Consider the following 25614-nt stretch of genomic DNA (forward strand, 5'->3'; position numbering starts at 1 on the left):
TGGCAAAGCAAATAGGTCTGTCTTGGCATGTCTGCACTTACAAAAAAGTAATAAAAAGTAAAAGTATGAAAATGACTAAATGTGAAATGCAAACCTTTACAAAATAAAGTTAATAAAAAATGTCCCTTACCAAAAATTAAATAAATTAAAAGCTCAAATTGGCTCAAATTGGCCTACGAGCCCTGGCACTGAATCTGTTTACTTTATAGGTAGTGGTGCACATGAGCAAGAGCAAAATGCTGTAACTCAGAGGGAAGAAAGGCAGTGGCTGAAGTGGGCTGATCCTCTACCTCATGCTGTGGACTGTGGGGGGTTAGAAGTAAAATGTGAGTAACAAATGAATAGGCCAGTGGATGAAAAGGCCTGACTGAATCTCCCCTACGTATATCTATGTGTAGGAAGGTGGTTTATTAGTAAGTGCAGGTAGGTACTTTAGTAATAACACTACAATCACAAGTAAGGCATAGTCAAGTTCTCAATAAATTAATCCTTGGTCAACCCTTGGTAGCTTGGCTGCGAGCATACAGGTGTTTAAAGCATTTAAAAGCATAAAAAGATTAAATAAGTATGACAACGCATAATATAAATCCCACACCAAATTATAAAAATAGGAAATATTTGTATGATTAAAATGACACTAAAACAACAACAATTCAATGTAGGGAACCAGAGACATGAATTTCTAGTGCCTAAAGGTCAAAAGTGCCAACTTGAGACATCTGGTCGTTCTTGACCTAGACAAAGTCAAAGTTTGAGGCTGACTATGATGGAGGGTGAGTCGAATACAGTGAGCAGGAGGAACTGGTCAAGTTTTTACCTTCTCACTTTTTTTCAGCTTTTTCTCTCAACAGGGAGCAAGGCTCCTCTTCAGGCCGGATTGCGAGTTGACGAAGTCAGCTTGCTTCAACGTGAGGCCTCTGTGAAATCCTGAAGTTGTTGGAGCTCTGGAGTTTTTAGCGGGACAAACCGGATTTTTAGGCCCTGTCGCAGTACATCCTGGGTGGCTTAACTCTCAACGACGGGTCAGTCAACTTATGGAGCTTTTTCAGAAAAATTCTCCAAATGATTCCTAACTCCTGGAGCAACTTCCAGAAGGTCCTTTTGGGCTCCCAAAGGCTCCACATCACCAAATTAAGGTTCCAGAATCCCGGAGTTGCTCCTTGTGAAACTGGCACTACAAGACCCACAATCCAACTGGCAAAATCCTTAAAAGTCCACTGAACGCCTTCTAGCTGGGCTCTTCTTGGTGGAGATAATGCGGGTGGAACTCTTTTAACCTGTTCCTTTGAGGTAGTCCACTCCTCAAACTTTTATTAGAGTCCGGCAAAGCCCTTCTTTTGCTGAAGGCCAAAGTGTGCAGCAGGTGCAGTCCCTCAGGGTGCAGTCCTCTTGTGCAGGCCAGGGGTTCAGCAGGGCAGTCCTTGTTTCATCCAGACAGGGATGTGAGCTGTTGGGCAGCTCTCCCATATTTATCCAGGCTTCTGGGCCAGCAAGCAGGGGCCCACCCCTGGCCCATGGGGTGCAGGGTGCCACCCTCTATGATGACCACTCCCCCTGAAGTGTGGCAAACTCTTGTCCCAGAAAGCACTGATCCATAAAATCACAAATGAAGAAAATCTTTCCTGGAGCATAAAGTGTGGCTAAACCAACCTACTGATGTGGATAAAGTTCCCCAACACTCCCCTTCCAGCCCTTCTACTAATTCAATTACAGGGGCTCCCATCTGACTGGGGGTGCAAAACGTTGGGGTGGGCCTGCTTTCTGTCCTCACCGTTATTTTCCATTTGAAGTCCAGTTTGGCTACCCAACCCCTTTTTGCGGCAGCAGCAGATCTCCAGCCACCAGATGTCTCCTTTGTCTCAGCCCAGGCACCTTCACACCTAATCAAGAGTGCTTGGCTCAGTCTGCCAAAGGCTGGCCAATCAGAAGAGGCTGCTACAGGGCTTAATTCAGGCAAACCATAAAAACAAGTTCTATAACTTCTTTCCTTGGCAATTTGCTGGAATTATTGCAACTACCATTTTCATACTTTGAGCTATTATTTTAGCTTACTCCTGTTAATAGTTAGACTTGATTAATCTTGCATAGAGCCTTCCCATGTTAGCCTACTGAGTGAATTGCACTGCAACGGGGAACATCAAAATTGGCAATTTCTCCCTAACCAGGGCTTATAAAACATCTTTTATAATGTCCCTTTAACATGGCACTCTACCCTGGGGGGCAACCAGGGTAGACCTTAAGGGTGATGTGTAAGTAAAAATAAGGTGGGTTAACACTTTGGAAGTACTTTTAATTCCAAAGTCGAATTAGGACATAGTGTTCTTTTCAAAGCAGGGCTGACTTTTAAAATGACAGCAGGCACCACAGCAGCGCACACTTAAGTGCATTAAATCTACCCGGCCTCTAAACTTACATGCCCTACCATACACTGAGGACTTACAGATAGGTTCTCCGTAACAGTTGTAATTATACCCAATTACCATGTACCTATTACACAGAGCACAAGTCCTGGGTCTGGTTTGGAGAGCCCAGGGCACAATCAAAAAGCCTGCATCTAGTAGTCAAATATGGGGGCAAAATGTGGGGTGGGGGACATTGTTAAAAGTGCTAGTTTCTCACACAATGTATTTTTATTATGATTGTTTTGTAGGACATGAGGTTGGTGAAAAACCTACAGCTGTCTCTAAGCCATATTGAAAAATGATCTCTCTGTGTTCTTGTCAGGAAAGTGGGCAGTGCCGGAGCTTGTTTACATGTTTTCTGTGCTACTGAGATTACCAAACAGAAAAAATTGCTATATTTATATATCACTTTTCTACCAGGAAGTTCTCAAGGTTCTTTAAGATTACAACACTTCCGAAAAATACACAAGTTATTCATTGCCTCTGGCGCATCTGAATGCAAGCTTGCTTCACCCAATGAAACAGCTGACAGAGAAGTTCAAGAGACAAAGAATGAACTATATCAAGCACATAACGTGATTTGTCTGCACGCCTGAGGTTGTTTACAGAAGGCCTGTAAGAAGAGATGTGTTAGTTTGCAAAGAAAGAGAGGAGCACCCTATTCAAAAGACTGGGTCACTGGAGAAGGTTTTGCCATGGATTGCATCGTGGATGCAATAGTGATGTGGAAGATGCATGTGTATGGAGCAGGCTATATGTTATGTATGTATTCCATTTCATATGCAAACTGATATCGCATTTGCTCTCGTGCTTTGTCTCGCTCTCCTCCTCGCTCCTAGATTGCTTCCACTGTCTTGGTGTTCTAGACTGTGGGACAGTTGGAGAGCTGAGGGAAGAGAGTGGAGGTGTTTCTCTGCTGCGCAAATTATATTGAATAAATCACCATTTACTACAATTCTGCGTGATTCCATCATTACAATTTGGCGACTTGTGACCAGAAGAACCTACGGAACCGAACTTCGTCTTACATGGATTGATTTGGAACTATTTTACATCGTTTGGGTGCCACCTGCTGTCCATTGACTGAATCGCCCACTTCTGTGTGTGGATCTTATACAGGTCGTATATGCCTGTTAACTTGAATTTATTTACTAAATATTCTCTTCCCGCTGCTGTTTGTTTTGAACAAACAAACTGCCACTCTTGCACGAGCACCTTACCTCGGCTTCAAGAGTTTACAGCTCAGCAGAGTTCGCCTTGATGATTCTGCATTCTTTATTGAAGGACTGACGTGCGCATTACGTTCCTTGTGCACATTACGTGTGAGGTCACGTACTTTAACCCTTGCGTGCCGCCATTTTGGATGTGTATTTCATTACACTTCGGTGACACGCACACCTGCTGATCATTACGGTCGTGATCATTACGCGTTATTGCAGTCAATATTCTTTTGTAAAGCGCGTACCTTCATCTCTGCTCGTACATATTTTCTGCAATTATGTTCTCGAGCAGCAGATGTTTATAAGGGTTTTGCATGCAGAATTCTCACCAAGAAGTTAACGCTGAAGTGCACACCTGTAATTGAATTTCGTGCACGGTGATGTGCACACCTATAAATAGATTTCAATCACGGTGATGTGCACACCTTTATTTAAATGTCATCATTATTAATATGTTTTACACAAGGTGATATGCACATTTTAAAGTGTATATTTTTACTTGCACAATTGACTCTAGTACAAGTTCATTCTTGACAATAGCTGCATTCCTTTTTTTAATTTATTTTCTCTTCCAACATGACAAGTCAAAATTATTCCATCCAACCTCCTCAAGCGTTTTGGCCGGCAGGATCTGAACCATGTATGAAATGGTCGGAATGGAAAGCTTACTTCCTTAACTTTATCGACACTATTGATGAGGAAGGAAAAATGACACCTGATAGGAAAAAGAAGCTTTTACTGCATTCCTTGGGTCCTGGTGGGCTTAAAGCTTATGAAGGGATGACAAAAGCTTTGGGTGGTGGTGATGTAAATGTTTTTGATGCTATTGTAAATGATTTCGATACTTATTTTGCACCAAAAGTATGCATTGGTATTGTCAGATTTCGTTTTTTCCAACGTAAACAAGAAAGTAGTGAAACTGTTGATCAATATGTATCTGCACTGAGAAAACTTGCTGAGGATTGTAAATTTGATCATTTGGTAGATCAGTTTATTAGAGATCAAGTTGTGATGCACAATAAGGATCCAGCTGTTCAAGACAGACTGTGGATTAATGGTGATGCTGAACTTAAAGATGTTCTTAGTATTGTCAGGAAGGCTGAAATGTCAAGCCGTAGTGCAAAGTTACTTAAACAAGATGCTGCTATCGCTGAAACTTCTGCTGAAATTGTTAATAAGATTAAAGCAAAAACATCTGGTTTTAAATCTTCAACTCCTGTTAGACATAAAGTGGAGTCATATAAAAAAAAAAGAGTTCGACCGCAATCCTAGTTTTAGATGTTTTAGATGTGATAGTCCTTCACATTTAGCCTCAAGCAAATTTTGCCCTGCTTTAAAGCAACGTTGCTCCAATTGTGGTATTGTGGGTCATTTTACCAGAGCATGCAAAAGGAAAGGGGGTGGTAAGAAAGTAAAGTGTTTAGATGAACCAGATTGTGAATCCAGTGATGGTGATGAGGGCATCAAGAAACTTACCATTAAGGATTCCTGTGATGAGTCTATTCACCATTTCATTTGGAACATAAATGACTTTGACAGCAAGTCGTGTAAAAAAACCCTTGTGTACCATGATTATAGGAGGAGTTTCTGTTCAAATGTATGCAGACTCTGGTTCCCCTTACATGATTATTGATGAGGCTACTTGGGAGTCCCTTTTTGTTAAAAGATTAGGTAACAAACTCTTTGTTTCAGATATTCAACCTGAGGGGTATTCTGGGGAGAAGATTGCTATGGTTGGATTCAGACCTTTAGTTTTTAAGTTTAAGAATAGAGAAACTTCCAGTAAGTTGTATGTTGCTTAAAAAGGGCCAGCTGTCCTAGGTTGGAAGGATCAGGGCAAGTTGGACATAATTCTCAATTCTAATAGTCCTGAGCCTGTTATGGTTCTTAATGAAAATGATTTGATTTGTCAGGAGTTGCTAAAGAAATTTCCGAAAGTTTTTAATGGTAACATCGGTAACCTTAATGATTTTGAACACAAAATCGTATTAAAATCTAATGCTTGTCCTAAAGTGCACAAAGTGAGACACATTCCTATCCTTCTTAGGAATGATGTAGAGAAAGAATTGGATAAACTTGTTAAAGCTAACATAATTGAGCCTATAGAGTCTGCAGAGTGGATTTCTCCAATTGTAGTTGCCAGACGTAGTAACGGCAAATTAAGATTATGCATTGACCTTAGGCATTTAAATAATAATATTGTAGTGGACAAATTTCCCCTTCCCAAAATTCCTGAAATGTTGTCACTTGTGAGAGATGTCGTCTATTGATTTATCTGCTGCCTACCATCAGATTTCATTAGCTGAGGAAAGCAAGCATTTGACAGCCTTCATCACGCCTTATGGCTGTTTTCAATATAAACGGCTTCCCTTTGGCTTTGCTTCTGCAGCTGCCATCTTTCAGAGGTTGATGTACCATCTGTTTGGTAAGATGAAAAACGTAAGGTGTTTTCAGGATGACATTCTTATCTTTGGTGTCGATAGGAATGAGCATGACAGAATTCTCAATGAGGTACTTTCCATTCTTGAATCCAAGGGCTTAACCGTTGAGCATTCTAAATGCAAGTTTGCCGTGAAATCCATCACGTATTTAGGCCATACTCTTTCCAAAGAAGGGATTTAGCCTAAGCGTTCCTTGATTGAAGCTATTCGTGACGCTCCAAGTCCGTCAAACAAAGAAGAAGTTCGATCTTTTTTGGGACTTGCTGAGTTCTACTCAAGATTTGTTAGAAATTTTTCTTCAAAAATGTATAACATCAGGCAACTTCTTAAAAATAGAGTTAAGTTTTTCTGGAGTTCAGAATGTCAGGATGAGTTTTCTTCCATTAAATCTGCAATTGTTGAAGCGCCTGCCCTTTTAAAGGATTTGATCCTGATTTAGAAAATGTTATCACGGTTGATGCTAGCAATAAGGGTTTAGGTGGTGTATTATCACAAATAAGATCAGATGGTAAGGAGAATATCGTGGGATATGCCTCACGTGCTTTGTCCCCTTCGGAGGAGAAATTCTCTGTCATTGAAAAAGAAACCCTTGCCTGTACCTGGGCTTTGGATTATTTTAGATCCTTTGTTTGGGGTAGATTTTGTCTAGTACGCACTGACCATAAACCCCTAGTTAAATTGTTAACGACGGAGGGTATTCTTAACGCTTCCGCCAGAATTGCAAGATTATCCCTACGGTTACAAGATTATAATTACCAGGTTGTTTATGTACCTGGCAAGAAGAATGTTATTGCAGATTTCTTGTCTAGGTTACCTATAGAAATTTCGGAATGTGACTCTTCTGATTTGGAAGTTGAGCAGGTTGCTTTGGTGCTCAATGAGGGGATATCCAATTTCACTGAAGATGAATGGTTAACAAGTTACAATATGGATGTATCTTTGCAACAATTGTTAGGGTTCATTAACAATGGTTGGCCTTGCAAGAGTATTATTCCTGATTCACTTAAAGCCTTTTGGGAAGTTAGACAAGAACTTTCTGTCACAAACAATTTTATTTTTAGAGGTGATAAAGTGGTTCCTCCTAGCTCCTTAAGAGTTAAAGTTGTCAACCTATGCCATGAGGAACATTGTGGTATTATCAAAACTAAACAGAGAGTTAAACAATGGTTTTGGTGGCCTGGTGTAGATGTTTTGACTGAGAGAATTGTGCGAGATTGTTTAGCTTGCTGCAATTCTGATAAATCCTTGGTTACCTTAAGACCTAAGTTAGGCGAGTCTTTAATTCCCAGTAAAGCCTGGCATACTGTGGCCATAGATATTATGGGTCCCATTGGTCCTGAGAAGAAATATGTAATTGCACTCATAGATCTATTTTCTAGATGGCCTGTCATCAAGATTGTTGGAAAAATTACTTCAAGTGAAGTTTTAAAATTTCTTGATAGAACTTTTGTTGAAGAAGGGTTGCCTGTTCAGGTTATTTCTGATAATGGTGTTCAGTTCATGTCCAACTTAATTCAACAGTATTTTAAAAGAGTTGGTATCAAGCATAGAACCACCTCTCTCTATAATCCTTCTGGTAATGGCATGATCGAAAGATTTAATAGAGTACTAAAGAACTCTATTCAGATGGCTTTGCAAAATCATTGTGATTGGGAGACTGATATATTTAAAACTATGTGGACGTATAGAACCACTCCTCACAATTCTTTGGGTACTTCTCCTTTTGATGTTATGAGGGGTCGGGGTGCAAGAACCAAATGTAATCCTGAATGGCTTTTAAAGGCAGCTTCTAGTACTATTCCTACTGAAGTTGTCAGGTCAAGAATGGTAGATAAGTGCAAAAAGTCCCATGATAAGTACAACTTGAAACATAAAACCAAAACAGTCTCTGTCAATGTTGGTTCATGGGTCAGAGTTAAAAAACCTTGGAAGGTTTGTAAAGGTGAGAGTCAATACTTTAAACCCTTAAAAGTTATCAAAGTCCTAAAAAATGCTGTTAAATTGTCAGATGGTAAAGTTTGGAATTTGAAAAGGGTAGCAATTTTTCATCCTTCTTCAAAGTGGTCTGAGAAATCAGTACCTTTGGAGGCTACTCGCTCTCGCTCTTTTGATCCTCTTTCTGAGTGGGATTTTCCTTCTAATTCTTCCAATGTCAATTCTGATGCAGTTGTTGGGAATAGTGATGATATTTTACCTCCAGGAGACACTGCTGATGTTGTTTTACCTTTTGATGAAACTAAAGATTTGCAGATTGGTTCTGAACAAAATGACATTGTTGTAAACCAGAAGCGTTTGGATAAGCAAGTTTGTTATAAACCTAAATGGATGTCAGATTATATTTGTTAGATGATGTTTTAGATGTCATTTTACTTTTTGATGATGTCTGATGTTGTTGCAAGTTTTTGTTTAGTTTTATAAGGGGGAAGATGTGTTATGTATGTATTCCATTTTATATGCAAACTGATATCGCATTTGCTCTCGTGCTTTGTCTCGCTCTCCTCCTCGCTCCTAGATTGCTTCCACTGTCTTGGTGTTCTAGACTGTGGGACAGTTGGAGAGCTGAGGGAAGAGAGTGGAGGTGTTTCTCTGCTGCGCGAATTATCTTGAATAAATCACCATTTACTACAATTCTGCGTGATTCCATCATTACACTATACCCCTGGCCAATACATAATGGATGATGGGATACATTTTCACTGATGGGCAACTAGAAGTTCCCCAGATAAAGCCAATCTGATTGAGGCAAGTGGCAGAGAAATGCTGTCTAATTACATTGCTCGGGGGGGAAAAAAAGGTGGTGGGACATGCATTTTCAACGATGCGCTGTGGTCTAGTCAAGAGTTGTACACTTACCCATAAACACTCGGCATTGTGATCTGTGGCATAAGTTCTATCCAAAGTCAAAAATGGAACTTAAGATGTGTCTTTCACTCGTTAAGATTATTGGGTAACCGTATCACCAGCCGATACACAGTAAAATATTACAGTGGTACACACATTAAAATGAGTTGTCTACCTTGCATTTCTGTGCCTTGGCTTGGTGCAGAAGAGCTTGGTAGTGAAAAGAATTCCCAGGGTTCACTGCTTGCAATCTGGCTGTTGGTGACAAGAGTCTCCGCAGGGTATTTTCATGCATTCCTTGATCAATGGCTTCATTTATTTGTCCTATTGCAATAACCCCTTTGGGAGGAAAAATACAAAACTATTCACGTCTGTGATGTAGTTATAAAGAAACAAGTCAAATTCTGTGGCCGACTTTTCATCTATTAAACAGAATTCCTCTATTCTTCTGCCAACCCTTTTAGTGAGTTTTTCACATGGTTCTTAATACTATAAATGCTACATTAAAAGCAGACTGCTGAGCCGAAGCAGATTTGCCATAGATTCTGTAAGAAAAGCTATGTGTCCTTAGTTACCCTATGCTTTCACAGGTAGGACTATAGAGCCTCATGTCACAAGATGAACCAGGGAGTTTAACTACTGCTGCGGACATCCACTGCCAATACTCTTGCATGTGCACCGGAACCTTTTACCCATTTCACTCTCGTAAATAAAGTATCATTAAACTGGGTAATACCAACATCTGCTATTAAAAGTGAAGTGAAACAACAACATTGCAGTATTAATTACTGTATTATTCAGGTAATATGGAATGATAAGTTCCATATTAAATTTAGCGTACTTTCATCTTACGGACCCCGCTTCAGTTTAGTCACACGTATCACCTGGGGTCGATGAAGCTCTTTCTTCTGTTTTTCCAGCACTCTACCCTAGCTGTCTCAAGTCAATTTGACAGCCTTAACCTAACTTTAATCCCTTCATTCTATCTCCTTCCACTACACTCAATGCATTTTCTGAGATTTGCCTACATTCACATCTTATGTACAGATGTCGTCAGCAATATTAATACACGTACAACTCCCCTAATTTACTGCATGATCTTCCATAGGTGGCAGATTCATTAGAAAAAGGAATTACCCATTTATCCAGTATGATAGAATCTGATGTAGGCAGATAGATACTTTACCTCAATGCGTTTCTTTTACTAATATACAAATCACATAATATAACATACTTACAAAATATTCCTTCACTTTTCTGTACTGGATTCTATTTTATTTCTTTAGATCCTTAAAGTTATTCTATAAACCACACATAAATACACCTTACACTTACCTCTACACACACCTTACGTTCAAGCAAAACAGTTTTCTTAAAAATGGTAATGGAGCATTTTTTACCAAAAAACAATATTTATATTCACATTGCTGTTATAAAGGATATAACCATTTCAATGCACATCTCTTTTTCATGAAATTAAATCTTGAGGACGCACAATTTGGTGCCAAGACCATAATGTAGTGCACATTCTTCAGGACAAAATGTTTTAAACATTCTTCTAGTCAAGCAATAGCTTGGTGTTTTTTTAGAGGTGTAATAATAATTTGTTTTCTTTCTCCTCTATTGTGAATTGTTTTCCGTCGTCAAAGGATATTGTTGGGATTAGATTTGTCCCTTCATTCAAAACATGTTGTAGATCCAACAGTCTTAAATATTTTTCTATGGCCATATGATGTCGCTTAGTATGTTCCATCCATTTTAAAGGGAAATTACTAGTTGCCTCATCTACATGGCGCTAGTATATGAGTGGCGTCCTGACAGTGTCCAAATTGGTATTCAAAGATGGAAGATTCGACATCTCTAGTGTGGTATAATATAACTCAATGAAACATCTCATAAATGGTAATGTACATAAATATCTGAACAATTAAGACAATCTTAAACAAAATTCAAAATTTCAGGAGTAATCTTTTCAATTAACATAATAATATATCTGCAGCCTATACAGAGGGTAAAAAAGGGCCAGAATACATTTACTTTTCTTTTTAAAGTTACATAAACAATGGCATTTGTGTTATTAATAAAAAACGTACTATAGGAAGCCTACATTTAAAAGAAAAAGAAAGGTAATCTGAAACATCGTTAACCAACAGGCTGCCATTAAAAGAATAACACCTAAAACTGTCACTGCCTTTAAGAACCTCACACACCCCCTGTATCTCATCATGCCCCACAGGTGACAGGAGAGGTAATTTTACAGAAAACTGAGCAATCCTGCAAAAGAAACTTATTGAGAGATGCAACGGCTTCCGCCCAGGGAGGTGGGTTGGTTGCATATGACTTTGATGAGGATTCCCCTGGAAGAGAACTAGGATTACAGGTAAACAATTTATCCTTTTCTTCCAGGGGATCCTCTTCAATCAGACCCCCAGGATACTGTGGCATGGATTAGCAAATTGTGCGGCACAAATGTAGAAATTTTGTGGCATTTTTGCAGCACTTTGTTTTGCTATTCTGCATAAAATAATGCCTCCCAGGGCCAACCACAGGCCCGATTTCCACGATGATCACCTTCCAACCCCCTGCCACCCTGCCCCCAACCTGCTGGCATCATTGCAACCCTCAATCATACCTTTTGTAATACATGAAGAAAGAATCTTGTATTAAATACTAGATGGCTACTGAATTTTCACAGGAAGCTACGTGCAGAGTGCACTAAATGGAAGTAGGAATATTTCAGATGATGGCTGCAGATTTATAAATCGCTACTGATGATTACGGATTGAAAAAAACGAAATGCGCACTATTGGGGTGTCCTACATATAATTAACGTATGCTACAAAGCCGTATGGCTGTGACAAATTATACCCTAGCTGAATCTAGATAACATGTACTTTACACCCATGTAACTGTGGCAACAAATAAAATAATTACTCAGACTTTAAAGTGAGCAGTGAGTTTAAATAACAGCAGGGGCCAATGTACCAATTTAGCTAACACTGGTTTTCATCCTTCATATCAGCGGCTTCTTTACAGATGTTTGTTCCATTGCGTCCCATTGTAATTCCAATATCTGCAGCTTTCAACGCCACAGCACCATTTACCCCATCTCCAGTCATGGCCACAACAGCACTGTTGTTCTGCAGAGACTTAACAATTTTCAGTTTATGTCTAGGGCTGGCTCTGTAAAACACGGAGAAATTTAGTACAATTTGTGACAGCTGCTGAACGTCCAAGACATCAAGTTCCTCACTGGAAAAGGACTGTGAGCCTTTGGAATACAAGCCCAGGTGGCTTGCAATAGCTACTGCTGTCTCTTGTGGATCTCCAGTTATCATTTTGATGGTAGCCCCAGAGCCAATGAGCAGGTTGATGGCTTCCTTCACACCAATCTGTGGAGCATCAATCTTTCCCACAATGCCAAGGAAGGTCAGCTGCCCTAGTTCAGGTCCAGAAGCTAAAGCTAGCACCCTGAGTCCTGAAGAAACCACTTATGGCTTCTCTTGATGGTACAGTTCCCGTTGTTGATTTGTCAGTGGCAAATTCTGCCCTTTCAAATAGTAAGTACTGCAGTATTGAATCACTTGCTCAAAGGCACCCTTCATAAAGCAAATCTCTTGTTTATACTGTTGTGTTCTGTGCACACGTTTGACAGCCATCCATTTTTGATCCGAGCTGAAGGGATACTCCGCTTTTCTAATGTAGTCTTGTTGGAGGCCTTCAAGTCCCATCTTCATAGCAAAGGCAATCCAGGCTCCTTCTGTTGGCTTTCCCATCAACGTGCCGCTCCTTAATTCTGCATCATTGCATACATATTCTGCCTCAATATTAGTGAAGGAGTTTATGCTGAAGCCATGAATAACTTTGCCTTCATGGATTACTTCTCCACTTCCATTGTAGCCAACCCCAGTGACCTCTGCATTCAGTCCACCAGAAGTAAAGATGCAAGTAACTCTCATTTCATTCTTTGTTAGTGTCCCAGTTTTATCAGAACAGATGACATTGCAGCAACCTAGGGTTTCCACAATGGGCACATTTTTCACAATTGCTTTCTTCTTAACCATCGTCATAACACTAAGCGCGAGTGTCACTGTTACTATGATAGGCAGAACTTCAGGAATAGCAGCCACATCTAAACTCACACCAATTGTAAACATGTCAAGAATTTGCTTTCCTTGCAGCCAACCAACCAGCATGATAACACCTATAATACCAAAGGAGTACAGAGAGTTTCTTTCCTAGTATATCCATACTCTTCTGCAATGGTGTCTTTGGAGCTTCTTCAGACTGCATCAATTCAAAGACTTCACCAAATTCTGAATTTTCTCATGTTCCAATAACAATTCCCTTTGCTTTCCCATCTCGGACCAGTGTTACCATAAAAGCAATGTTGCATCTACCAGTGGGATCTCCGAACCTGGAAACGAATAGTTTCTTACCTGTCGGTGTAGTTTTGCAGCTTGAAGATCTTTCCGGATTCACTATGCTGTGCATTATTCCGCGGTCTGGTGGTTGGGTCCGGAATCATAGTCTTTTCTTCTTTTTTTTTCGTAGCCCAGGTGGGCGTCGACATCCCACCTCTTGGTGTACTTCCTGTGACGTCGGCACGCTTCCTGCGGAAGCTCCCACCCTTGGGCGCCATCTTCGGATTCTTTTTTCTCATGTGTCTTGTTTCCGAATCCGTAGCAATGTTCAAGTAAGTTATTCACCGCTTTAACCTTTAAGGCGTCCTGCTTCAGTATTGTTTCTGTTTTTATCCACCTTTTCTCTCCAGCATCATCTTTCTGGCAGAGGTGGATGGGTTCGCTAGTGAATCCAGAAAGATCTTCAAGCTGCAAAACTACACCGACAGGTAATAAACTATTTGTTTTGCAGTGTGAATCTTTCTGGATTCACTATGCTGTGCATAGACTTTGTAGAGGTTTCTCATGTTTGTGGCGGCTGGGTGGAAAATTAGTGTTGGTTATTGAATATGTGTTGAAGCACCTTTTGTCCGACTTGTGCTTCCTTGTTCATCTGTATATCCACACAGTAGTGCTTCGTGAACGTGTGCACAGAAGCCCATGTTGCCGCCAGGCATATGTCTTGAATGGGTGTGTTAGCTAGGAATGCTATCGTAGCTCCCTTCTTCCTGGTAGAGTGGGCTCGTGTACCCTCTGCTAGTTCCTGTCCTGCCTGTTTGTGGCAGAACTGTATTGTTTGAGCAATCCATCGTGCGATCGTTCCTTTAGTTACTGGTTTTCCCATGAAACTGTTTGCGAAGGACACAAAGAACTGTTTTGTTTTCCTGTGTCCCTTGGTTCTCTCTATGTAGTGCATGACTGCCCTTCTGGCGTCCAGAGTGTGCCGTGCCCTCTCTGCGCTTGTGTCTGGTTTCTGGAAGAAACTTGGTATTTGTATGGTCTGGTTGATGTGGAACCTTGACACCACCTTTGGCATGAAGTGTGGGTCCGTTCTCATCACCACCTTATCATTGTGTATCTGGATGTAGGGTTCTTGTAGCGTTAGCGCCTGTAGTTCGCTCACCCTGTGCAGTGAGGTGATTGCGACCAGGAAGGCTGTTTTCATGGTCAGCATTTAAAGGGAGGCCTTGTGGATTGGCTCAAAGGGCTCTTTCATGAGTTCCGTTAGGACTAGATTAAGGTTCCATGCAGGTGGCAACACCCTCTTTGGAGGTGCGATCCTTTTTGCTCCTTCTAGGAATCTGTTTACTATTTGCGATGTAAAGAAGCTCTTGCCTGTTTCCCCTCTTGTGTAAGCGACTATCGATGCCAAGTGGACCCTTAGTGAGGATGAGCTCAGGTTCTTGTCGAGCAGGTGCGTGAGGTATTTCAGCACTGTAGAGTTCTTCTGCATTTTATTGTGCAGTTTTTCCTTCCTGCACCACAGTGTGAATCTCTTCCATTTTGACACGTAGCACTTCTGTGTGCTGGGTCTTCTTGCCTCCCGTAGTACCCTCAGGGTGCCTTCCGGCAATTTCAGATGCGCAAACTCTATGTCCTCAGGAGCCATGCTACCAGGCTGAGGCTCTCTGGCTCTGGGTGCAGGACCTCTCTGTTTTGCATGGAGAGCAGGTCTTTCCTTCTTCCGAATCTGTGGGGTGCACTCTGTGCCATCTCCATTATCTGTGAGTACCATGTCTGTCTGGCCCACTGCGGTGCGACCAGTATCAGTGTCATGTTGCTGGTTCTGCACTTGCTGAGTACCTTGTGTTACAGAGGTATCGGGGGAAAAGCGTAAGCAAATGTCTTCGACCAGTCTATCCATAGGGCATTCCCCAGGGACCCTTCCCCTGGTTGCCTGGATGTGAAGTTTTGGCATTTTGCATTTTGGCGTGTTGCAAACAGGTCTACTGACGGTGTCCCCCACTTGTCGAACAGCCTCTTTGTTTCCTGTGCATTGAGCTCCCACTCGTGGGATGCCGATGTCCGTCTGCTGAGCCAGTCTGCTTCTACATTGTCCTTCACTGGCAGATGTATGGCTAGCAGGTCTATCTTGAGTGGGATGGCCCATCTCCATATTTCTTGCGCTAGCTTGGAGAGTGGAGCTGATTGTGTCCCTCCCTGCTTGTTGACGTAGAACATCGCTGTTGTGCTGTCTGTCTGGATCAACACTCTCTGGTTGTACAGCTTCATCTGGAAAGCCTTTATTGCGAGGAAAATGGTCTTCAACTCCAGGTAATTGATGTGTCTGACCGCATCTGCTGGTGTCCACAGACCCCTCACTCTGAGTTTCTCCATGTGAGCTCCCCATCCTTTCAGGGATGCGTCTGTGGTGATGGTCACTGTTGGCGTTGGTGGCACCAGAGGCTTCCCCCATCTTATGTTCTTGATGTTCCACCATGCCATCTCTTCCTGCACTGAGTGCATTACAATCACTAGATCCTCCCAACGACCCGTAGCTTGTGACCATTGTTCCTGTAGCCATTCCTGGAAAGGCCTCATGTGTAGCCGTACATTTGGCACTAGGTGTATGGATGATACTATCATGCCCATGACCTTGCTCGCCGTCCTCACTGTCAGAGCTCGCCCCTTCTGGTAGAGTCGCATCTCCTTCAACATTGCTAATGTTCTCTTCTCGCTGGGGAACACCTTGCCTTGTAAGGTGTTGATTTGAGCTCCCAGGAAGATATTTACTTGTTCTGGTTTCATTGACGATATTCCCCAGTGGATGGAGAATCCTAGCGCCATTAGTGTGCTTGTCACTCTCTGTGTGTGCTGCTTGCAGGTTCTGTAAGAGCTTGATTTTATTAGCCAGTCGTCCAGGTAAGGGTATACGTGTTTCCCTTCCCTTCTTAGGTGTGCTGCGACTGTTGCGAGGCACTTTGTGAAGACCCGTGGTGCCGATTTGAGTCCGAACGCCAGGGTTGTGAACTGGTAGTGGTCTTTGTTGATGGTGAATCTGAGCAGATGTTTGTGCCCTCTGTTCATTGGGATGTGCAGGTAGGCATCTTTGAGGTCTATGGTGACCATGAAGTCTCCATCTTGTAATTGAGGAAGTACCTCTTGCAAGGATGTCATCTTGAACTTTTGTGTTCTTATGAATTTGTTTAAGAACCTTAGGTCCAGGATGGGTCTCATTGTCTCGTCTACTTTTGGTACCAGGAAGTAGGGTGAGTACACACCCTTGTTCCTTGCTCTGTAAGGTACTAGTTCCATGGCCTGCTTCTGCAGGAGTTCATTTGTTTCCTGTCGAAGTAGCTCAAGCTCTTTCTTTGCGAGCGCTCTTCTCTTCGGCTGTCTGTTGGGAGGTTTTCTTTCCAACTCTATGCAGTATCCGAACTGTATGATGTTGAGTACCCATTTTGTCTGATGTTATTTTCTTTCACTCCGGGAAGAAAAGGTTTAGCCTTCCTCCCACTGGTGTTACATGTTCGCAGGTGTTTATTTCGCGTAACTCCTGGCTGTTGTATCTGTGCTCCACCCTGGGAGTTTTTGCATGGGTGGGCACGTGGAGCTTGACCAAGTCACTTATAGGAGGGTTGTTGTCCCCCTCTTTTATTTTGTCCACGTCCGTTTCCTCTCCCGCGAAAGGACTGGCCTCTTGGTTGGTACTGCCAGGACAGCTTTTGATGGCCCTGCTATGTCTGGGTGTCTGCCTGGTGTGACTGTTGGAACGCCTGGTGTGATGTTCCTGGTTGGTTTCCACCCCTCCCATTAGGTCTTCGTGAGGGGTTGCCTCTCTTAGTACCTCTGAACTGCAATGCCCCCATGGATCTTGCAGTCTCGTTGTCCTTCAGCTGAGTGAGTTTCTCATCTACTGGAGCCCCGAACAGCGTCTCTCCGTTGAACGGGGTGTTCAGGATGCTGTGTTGCACCTCTGACTTAAAGCCTGAAATCCTGAGCCAGGCTTGTCTTGTTTCAGTGATGCCCATCATCATGAGTCTGCTGGAGGTGTCCGCTCCGTCCAAGGCAGTTTTGAGGCAAGTGTTTTCCACATTCTTCCACTCCTCCACGAGGTGTTCAGCCCTTTGCCTGTACTCCTGAGGGAGGTGTTTGGTTAGCTGGCCCAGTTCATCTATGACCTGATGCAGGTGCCTGTTGAGCAGCGCATTGGAATTCGCCATGCGCCAGTGCATTGCGGCGTTCCGTTAGATTCTTCTCCCAGTCAGGTCCATCCTCCTGCTTTCCTTGTCTGGGGGTGGGCCGTAAGTAGTTGGCACATTAGCCCTCTTCCTTGCCTTGGCTGCGATGATGGAGTCTGCTGTGACCGACCCCTGGATGTAGGGTGGGTCCTTTGAGGAGTGCTTATACTTTTTCTCCGTCCTGGGTGTGACGGCTTTACATGTTGCAGGTTCCTTGAAAGCCTCTCTCCCCTGCGCCTTCACGCATTCGAGCATGGGCAGGTACTGACTCCTTGTTTGTGTGGGAAGCAGTGTCTCTAGAAGGAAATCTGCCTTCTGCTTTTCTTCGTCAAGTATCACCCCGAAAGCTGTTGCTGCATTTCTGATGACTGTGTTGTAAACCCCAATGTCATCAGGTGGCGATGGCCTCGAAAGGTACGTGCCGACGTTCTCCTCCGGGCTCTCGGTGTCGATGTCCTGCCAGTCTACTTCTTGGGTCTCCGAGGATGCAGAGCCAAGGAAAGTCCTCTGGTCGTCGTCCCCATCATCTTCGTAGTAGGAGGTTTCCTCTTCAGGAACTTTGAGCCACTCGGGGCTTCCCGACTGTTCTTCGACCTCGTAGTCCTCCTCCTCCGTTATCTCGACAACCTGTGGCTTCGGTTGTTTTGGGATCAAGAAGTCTTTCATCCTGGCGTCTAATTCCTTCTTCCGCTGCAGGATGTTCTCCATTTCGACCTCGAGTCGTCTCCTTTTCTTCATTTCGGCGGCATGTTCTGCGTCGAATGGTTTGGCAGCTCTCTTCGGCGGATATGTCGCTGCCGAGCCGATCTTCGGCGTCGAAGTGGGTTTCGGAGCCGAGCTGGCTTTCGGGTCCTTTGTCGGCACGAAGTACTCTTCGGGTCCTTTTCTTTCGGCGTCGAACGTTCCCTTTCGGGGGCGTGTTTCGACGTCTTCTGCTGTTCTCCAGCTTTTGGCGCCTGGAAGTCCTTCGTCGTCTTCCCCGGCGACGACGTCTTCCTCGTCAGACGAGAGCCTCAGGTCTCGAAGGGACGGTGGCTGGCCCTTGCACTGCATGTTGGCGTTGGCAACCATCTGCCTCTCTCTGACTCGAAGGGTCTTCGGCGTGAAGACGGAGCAGGCGTTGCAGTCTCTGCTCTCGTGGTCGACCGATAGGCAGAGGTTGCAAACCGGGTGCTGGTCCTTCTGTGCGTACTTGTGGTGGCAATTATGGCAGAATTTGAAAGGTTGTCCATCTCTTGCTTCAGGGGGCCCCCTGAGCGTGCATTCTTCGATGGACGTCGAAGTTCTTGAAGTTCTCCTTCTCCTTCGTCGTCCTCTTCGGTGGTGTAGTTTCTCGTCGTGTTATCGATACTTTTCCATTCAAAATTGCTTCTTTGCTTCTTCTTTCTCCAAAAACGACTGCAGCCCTTTCGGGAACGGTCCAAACCCAACTGCAGAAAAAATAGTCTGAAGATGGCGCCCAAGTGTGGGAGCTTCCGCAGGAAGCGTGCCGACGTCACAAGAAGTACACCAAGAGGTGGAACGTCAATGCCCACCTGGGCTGCGAAAAAAAAAAAAAAAAAAAAAGAAAAGGCTACGATTCCGGACCCAACCACCAGACCGAGGAATAATGCACAGCATAGTGAATCCAGAAAGATTCACGCTGCAAAACCTTCATCTTTCCGTGGGAAATACTCTTTAGGGAAGTGGAGTCTTAAAAAAAAAAAAAAAATTATATGTGCTTTCTTTGTGTGGAGGCCAGTGTAAATTGGAAAGAGGCAGCTGGTCTTTCCTAAAATAAGAAGGCAACCTTCCTCCAGGGAGGAGGCAGCACTGATAACTATAGGGCGAGGAAGCTTCTGGTTACCGGGGACTGCCTGCGCCTGACAAGTGAAATATTTCTTTGCTCAATCGGGAAACAGTCAAGACAATAAGTGAGGCAAAGAAAAAGCATCAGAAAGGATTGCAAATATCGAATAAGGCTAAGGTACATCATAGTGTACTCACCCAAGGTTGTTGCTGCATTGGCTGAGGTATGGCACCACCCAGTGGTAGCCAGAGATTCAAACACCAGTGTGAAATGGTTTTGGATATTCGTGCCAAACATGACGATAATAGAAAGAGTTGCTTTGCTGCTGAAGACACTGAGCCGCCTCTGAAGTTAGTGGCGCTCAGTGGGGAGGGCAAAAGCTCCAAATTTCACAGGCACTTTTGGAAAAAGATCTGCTTTTTTATAAAAGTGCCAATTTTGCAAATCGCGAATTCCTAAAGGGTCTGATCAATAGTCATAAGCATTGAATAGGATAGCAAGCCCATCCCACAAAGTGCAGATTTGGAAGCAAAAAGAAGCTCCAACACTTAACCAAACAGATTCCTCAAAGAAGCTTGACCTACTGGAGTATCTGATTTAGCATATGAATCCAGACAATAATGCCTAGTAAAGTTATGAGCAGATTTCCGTGTAGCAGCTTTACAGATTTTGGAAATAGGTACATTCCTTAATAGAGCTGCATATGCACTTTTTCCCCTTGAAGAGTGTACCCCGAGTCTAGCAGGTAAGGACCTCTTAGCTAACTGGTAGAAAAGGAGAATACAAGAAACTACCCATCTAGAAATAGCTTGTTTAGAGGATGACAAACTTGTTCTCAGTGGACCATAGTTGACAAAAAGGTGATCTGTTTTCCTGATATCTTTGGTTTTAGCCAAGTAGAATTTAAGCCCTGTTTTAACATCCAGAGAATGTAACAATCTTTCAGCTAAATTGGAGGGGTTGGGAAAGAAAGTAGGTAGAGAGATATTCTGGTTAATGTTAAAATCTGAGACTACCTTTGGTAGAAAAATGGGATGAGTTCTCATCACCACTCTATTGGAATGAAACACTGTGTAAAGTGATGGCAACGAGAATAGTCGCTTTCCATGTGAGATGTTGCACAGAGGCTTTACATATTCGTTAAAATGAAGGACCCATCAAATTAGAAAGAACAATATTAAGCTCCATGAAGGAGAGGGAGTCCTAACTGGAGGGACCACCTTTCAAAGTCCTTCTAAAAAAATATTTCCCCACTGGAATTCTGAAGAAAGATGTTCGTGAAGGAGATTTCCTATAGGCCATATTGGCTGCAAGGGGTACCTTAATTGAGGAATGCTGTAGCTATGATTTAGCCATATGTATAAGGTATGGGATGACTACATCTTCTGGTCGTGAAATTGGATTGTGAATATTCTGTGTACACCATAAATAAAAACTTTTCCATTTCAAGGCCTATCATTTTCTGGTGGAAGGTCTCTTAGCCTCTCTGAGAATGCCCATACATTCTTTGGAAAGGCCTAAATGTCAATTTTGGAAGAATTCAGGAGCCATGCAGTCAAGTTCAGGGATGGGAGGTTGGGATGTAGTGTCTTTCCTCCTAACTTGAACAGATCATCTTGTCAGCATAGCAACTTCTTGTGAGGCCTCTCTGGCAGATGTAGAAGGTTCATGAACCACCACTGGCGAGGCCAGTCTGGTCCTATAAATTTCATTCTGGTCTTGGATTGATACAGTTGAGATTCACTGTTGGAATGAGGGGAGTGGTGGAAATGTGCAAAGAAATTTCCCCGACCAGCTTAGCAACAAAATGTGAAAAATGTCTTGTAACTTCATCATTGAGAATCCAGTTGTGATTTTCCTTGAAGTGATGACTGAGAGAATCTGCTTGCATGTTTTGAACACCTGGCAGAAGAATGGCTGTTATAGTCTAGTTTCTGACTAGTAGTTATCTCCAAATGGTCCAAGCCTTGAGAGACAGAGTGAGTTATTCCCTGTTTGTTCAGGTAAAGCATAGTTGTAGTTTTGTCTGTCTGAACAAGGAAGTAATTGGTTGTGATCGCTGGAAGGGAAGATCTTAGAGCAGGACGAAATGCTCTCAATTCCAGCATATTAATGAGGTAAGTCTTTTCCTTGACCTGCCAAACACCCTGGGTTTGAAGGTAGTTCATGTGAGCACCCCATTGCTGGAGAGAGGCATCTGTGATTAGTGTCTGCCTCGGTGGGTCCTGATGGAACGGTAACCCCACCATTGGTTTGTTCTGATGAGACCACAATGGGAGAGACTGGTGTGCTACCTAGGATAATGTCAGCTTGTCTTCCTGCAGTTGGAGAGTTGATTCCATTGCTCTTCCAGGAATTGCTGCAGAGGCCTCATGTGAAACTCATGTTTCACGAGGTAATGTGAAAATGCAAGAAGCCTTGCAGATGGATGGTGAAAATGTAGAATATTGAGACCGCTCCGAAGGATGCACTCTTGTAGATTAGGTTAAAATGTGGCCCTCCAAGGTAGTGCAATTTTTTACCGGGCATGCTGTAGACTTTTGGGAATTGTTACGAAGACCCAAAATTGTGAGTGCCTCGACACAGGTGTGAAAATGTTACTTTGACCCCTATGGTGAGGAACTCACGCAGTCGTCCAGATAAGAATACACAAAGATTTCCTGTTTCCTTAAGAATGTTGCGATCAATGCAATACATTTCTAAAAGGTTTGTGGGGCTGATTTGAGGCTGAATAGTAGTACTTTGTACTGATAGTGCTAAGATCCCACTTTTAAATGAAGACATTTTTAATGCTTTACGGAATTTGGAATGTGGAAATATCGATCTTTAAGTTGCATTTGGTGAAGGGCCAGTATTCTGAACCTTTCTAGTCATATGTATTTGCTGAGCAAACTCGGGTCTTAGATGGGTCTGAATTCTTGTTTTGGTCCTTTCTTTTTTACTAGAAAGTAACAGGATTCCATTCCCGATTTCATTTGATGACTCAGAACCTCCTCTATGGCCTCTTTTTGCATTAGAGTGTTGACGTCCAACTGCAAGAGGTCTAGCTGGTACTGGGATACTTTTGCCAGAGGAACAGAAGGATAAAGCGACCTGAAGTGAAGACAATAGCCCTTCTGCACAATATTTAAGACCCATCTTTTTATGATTGACAGCCACTCTTCCAAGTGAGTAACACTACTTCACCCCACCGGAGCAGGTAACAAATAAGGGGGAAATGACAATTGTTTTGCAGGAGGACTTCCAGCAGCTCCAGGCTGCTGTTGTGAACCTCTTTCTTCTTGATGTCTGTGAGGATGGAAGTGTGTCCTTGCCTGCTCCTGATGTTGCCAGTGAGGGGTTTGAACCCCCTGCTGGAAATATCATCTGTCAAAAGGTCTGTACCTTCTGAGGAATTCCTTTTTCTTTTCCATACCAAAAGCCTTGAGCGTGTCCAATTCTGTCTTCATTCTGAACATCTCCTTGCCCGCATGGACACCAACAAGGGTGTTACCTAAGAATGACAGGTTCAATATTCGGTGTTGTGCCTCTGGCTTAAATCCAGAAGACTATCCTCTTGCACAGATGCCACGTGCATAACCCTGTGCCGCTAGAGCCAACACATCCGCAGCGTCACTAATAATTTCATTTGACATCAGGTCACCCTAATTGAGTATTTCTTTAAAATCCTACCTATCCTCCTTAGGCATTTCCCCTTAAACCTGGCTAGCGAATCCCATTGGGATCTGTCATATCTCCCAAACAAAGCCAGGTCATATCTCCCAAACAAAGTCAGGTGGAATCAAAGAAGAGGAAGAAGCTCTATTACCACCACCACTATTATGGAATCAGGAGAAGAATCCACTCTTAGGAACAGAAGGTCCTGATAAAGGGCCTTGTGTATTTTAAGGATTCGAGATGGGGCAGTTCTTAAAAACGCTGCAGTTAAGAATGCGTGCATTGCAAGATCTAAGAGTCCAGGAACCAGTGGCAAAAGTGGTCTTGAAGCTGTACTATGATGCAGCATTTCAAAGATCACAGATGAAGACATTGTAGTGGGCCGAATCTCTAAATTCAATTTTTTTACGACTTCTAATCAGGACATCACTGAAAGTTAAGAGATCATCCACTGGTGATACTCTTGCTGGAGGTGTATCTGAGAGCATAGGAGAATAATCTCGCATGAGAAGTTGTAAACTAAGAAGATCTATGTCTGGATGATTCCGTTTGAGATCTTCTGTATCTTGACCTGGTTCTAATTGTTGATCTAGAACAATGATGTGTAGGACTTTTTGACCTATGAAGTGATGGCTACGGACTCCTGGTGAAGGTGTTCGTCTCAGAGATGGCGTATGTGGTGTGACCCTTGAAGGAGCATATGTGAATAGTCTGAGTCAGAAGTAGGAGGCACAGGTCTTTTCCACAGACTTTCAAATCACCATGGGTAGATATTTACGGGTGACTGTGACCTGGATCTAGCAGGCGATAGAGGTATAGATTCCACAAACTCCACTGAGACACATTGGACTTCTGGTGATTTCGATTGAGGTCTTTCCGCAGCATGGGAAAGTGTCTGTGTCTCTCGACATCGATGAATGCTTCTCTTTCGACTTTGTGCGTTTTTTTCCACAGACCTCGACTTTGCCATTGACTACTGCTTTGACGTTGATGGATGTCTTGTAGATGTCAGCGGGGACCTCAACAGTGATGTTTGCCTCAACACCGTACAGTGAGACTTTGATGGCGATGATTGTCACCTAGCTGTCAAAGCCGACCTTAATGGGAATGGTTGTCTCGGTGCTGAGGAGTGTCTCGATGTCGACTGATGGTGTCTCCTTGCCAGGGATGCTACTCTCGATGTCGAGCATCGGGTGTGTTCCACTGTCGAGTGAGGAGTTGACCCCACCTTCAACAGTGGCTTCAACATCAAAGGTGAACCTACCCATATTTTTCTCTACATCATACCTCTTGATTTTGACCAGGACTGCGTTTTGTATGTTTCTCACGTGATCTACCTCGGTAAGGGATCTTCGGGATGAGAGGAGGGCTGTTTGGAGGAAGACTGGTGTTCCCCAAGGCCTCTTGGTGATCCCGATGATTCTCTCTCTAGAAGTCCATGAAGTCTGACCATCTTCCTGTCCTTGAAAGAGTGCCTGGATAACTTCTGACAGTGAGGCAGGTGTCAGGACGGCAGAAATCTCGCAGGCAGACAATACAGACTGAGAGGGGATCAGTCTGAGCCTTTTTCTTCCCACAGGAAGCATACTTCAAAATAGACTAAAGGCAGATTCACATATCCTGTCAGAAAAAAAGGTTGTTAGGACTGGCTAGTATCATGTGAAACTTTAGAAAATGTTTTATAAAGATTTTTCTGATAATTCTTGTCCAAAAAGTACAGCTCAGTGCTCCAGGATTCCAACAGAGCTGGAAAAATGAACTTGACCTAACTGTCACTCGTGGGGCATGATGGGATAAAGGGGGTGCTGTGAGGTTCTTAAAGGTACAGTGCCAGTTTTATGTATTATTCTTTTAATGGCAGCCTGTTCGTTAACAATGTTTCATATTCCCTTTCCAATAAAAATGTGTGGAAGTCTTTCTATAATTAAGTTTTTATTAATAACATTTATTTAATTATGTAGCTTTTAAAAAGAAAAGTAAATGTAATCTGGCCATTCTTTACCCTCTTTATAGGCTGGAATTATATATATATATTTTTATTACGTACAGGGTTGGCGTATATATATATATATATATATATATATATGATATTTAAGAATTGTTTCGGGGTCTCCGCACGTGGGCGGGGCAATTCAATACTTATGACTATTGATGAGGATCCCCTGGAAGAGAAATTTTGTTCACATAGTTGAGATCTGATCTCTCACCCTAAGCATCCAGTAAACCTATACATTTATCTGGAGACAATGTAAAAATCCTAAGAAGAGCTACAAATACTTATTTATAAATTTTATCCTCTTCGCATACTTAGAATGCTACTATGGCACCTTTTAACCACTTGAATTATAAAGATTAGAATAAAGTTCATTTCATGTGCCTCAGACATCAGCAGTATTAACTCTTCGAAGAGAGTGCCACTATTTGGAAGCAAACTGAAGTGATTACACAACATCAGGTAAGTGTAGGAGCACTATGTTTAATGAACGTTCGTCTCCACAGTCTCCAGGGAACTGTCACAGCAGACCCTGGATTTCAAACGGCAACATTCCATAGCTCATAAGATGACATCACAACCAAGAGAAGACGGTAAGCAGATTACTACATAAACCTCATGCCCCTCTGGCCACTCGCAACAGACCCACAGATTAATGAGGTTTCACAATTCAGATTCCTTAAAAGA

General features: G+C 42.8%; 1 protein-coding gene and 1 pseudogene across 2 annotated transcripts in view; both read right to left on the reverse strand.

The window, feature by feature from the left end:
• The window catches only part of IQGAP2 (IQ motif containing GTPase activating protein 2), a 1127142-nt gene that overhangs the window by 367488 nt on the left and 734040 nt on the right, over nt 1–25614 (reverse strand). For both annotated transcript variants that reach the window (XM_078675224.1, XM_078675225.1), the window contains one exon: nt 9080–9243. In XM_078675224.1, coding sequence (XP_078531350.1) covers nt 9080–9243 — 164 coding nt within the window. The remainder of the gene's footprint in view (nt 1–9079; nt 9244–25614) is intronic.
• LOC144819105 (calcium-transporting ATPase type 2C member 1 pseudogene) lies at nt 11898–17470 on the reverse strand (annotated as a pseudogene).

The sequence above is a fragment of the Lissotriton helveticus genome, chromosome 2_1 (assembly GCF_964261635.1).
Source record: "Lissotriton helveticus chromosome 2_1, aLisHel1.1, whole genome shotgun sequence".
Taxonomy (NCBI): domain Eukaryota; kingdom Metazoa; phylum Chordata; class Amphibia; order Caudata; family Salamandridae; genus Lissotriton; species Lissotriton helveticus.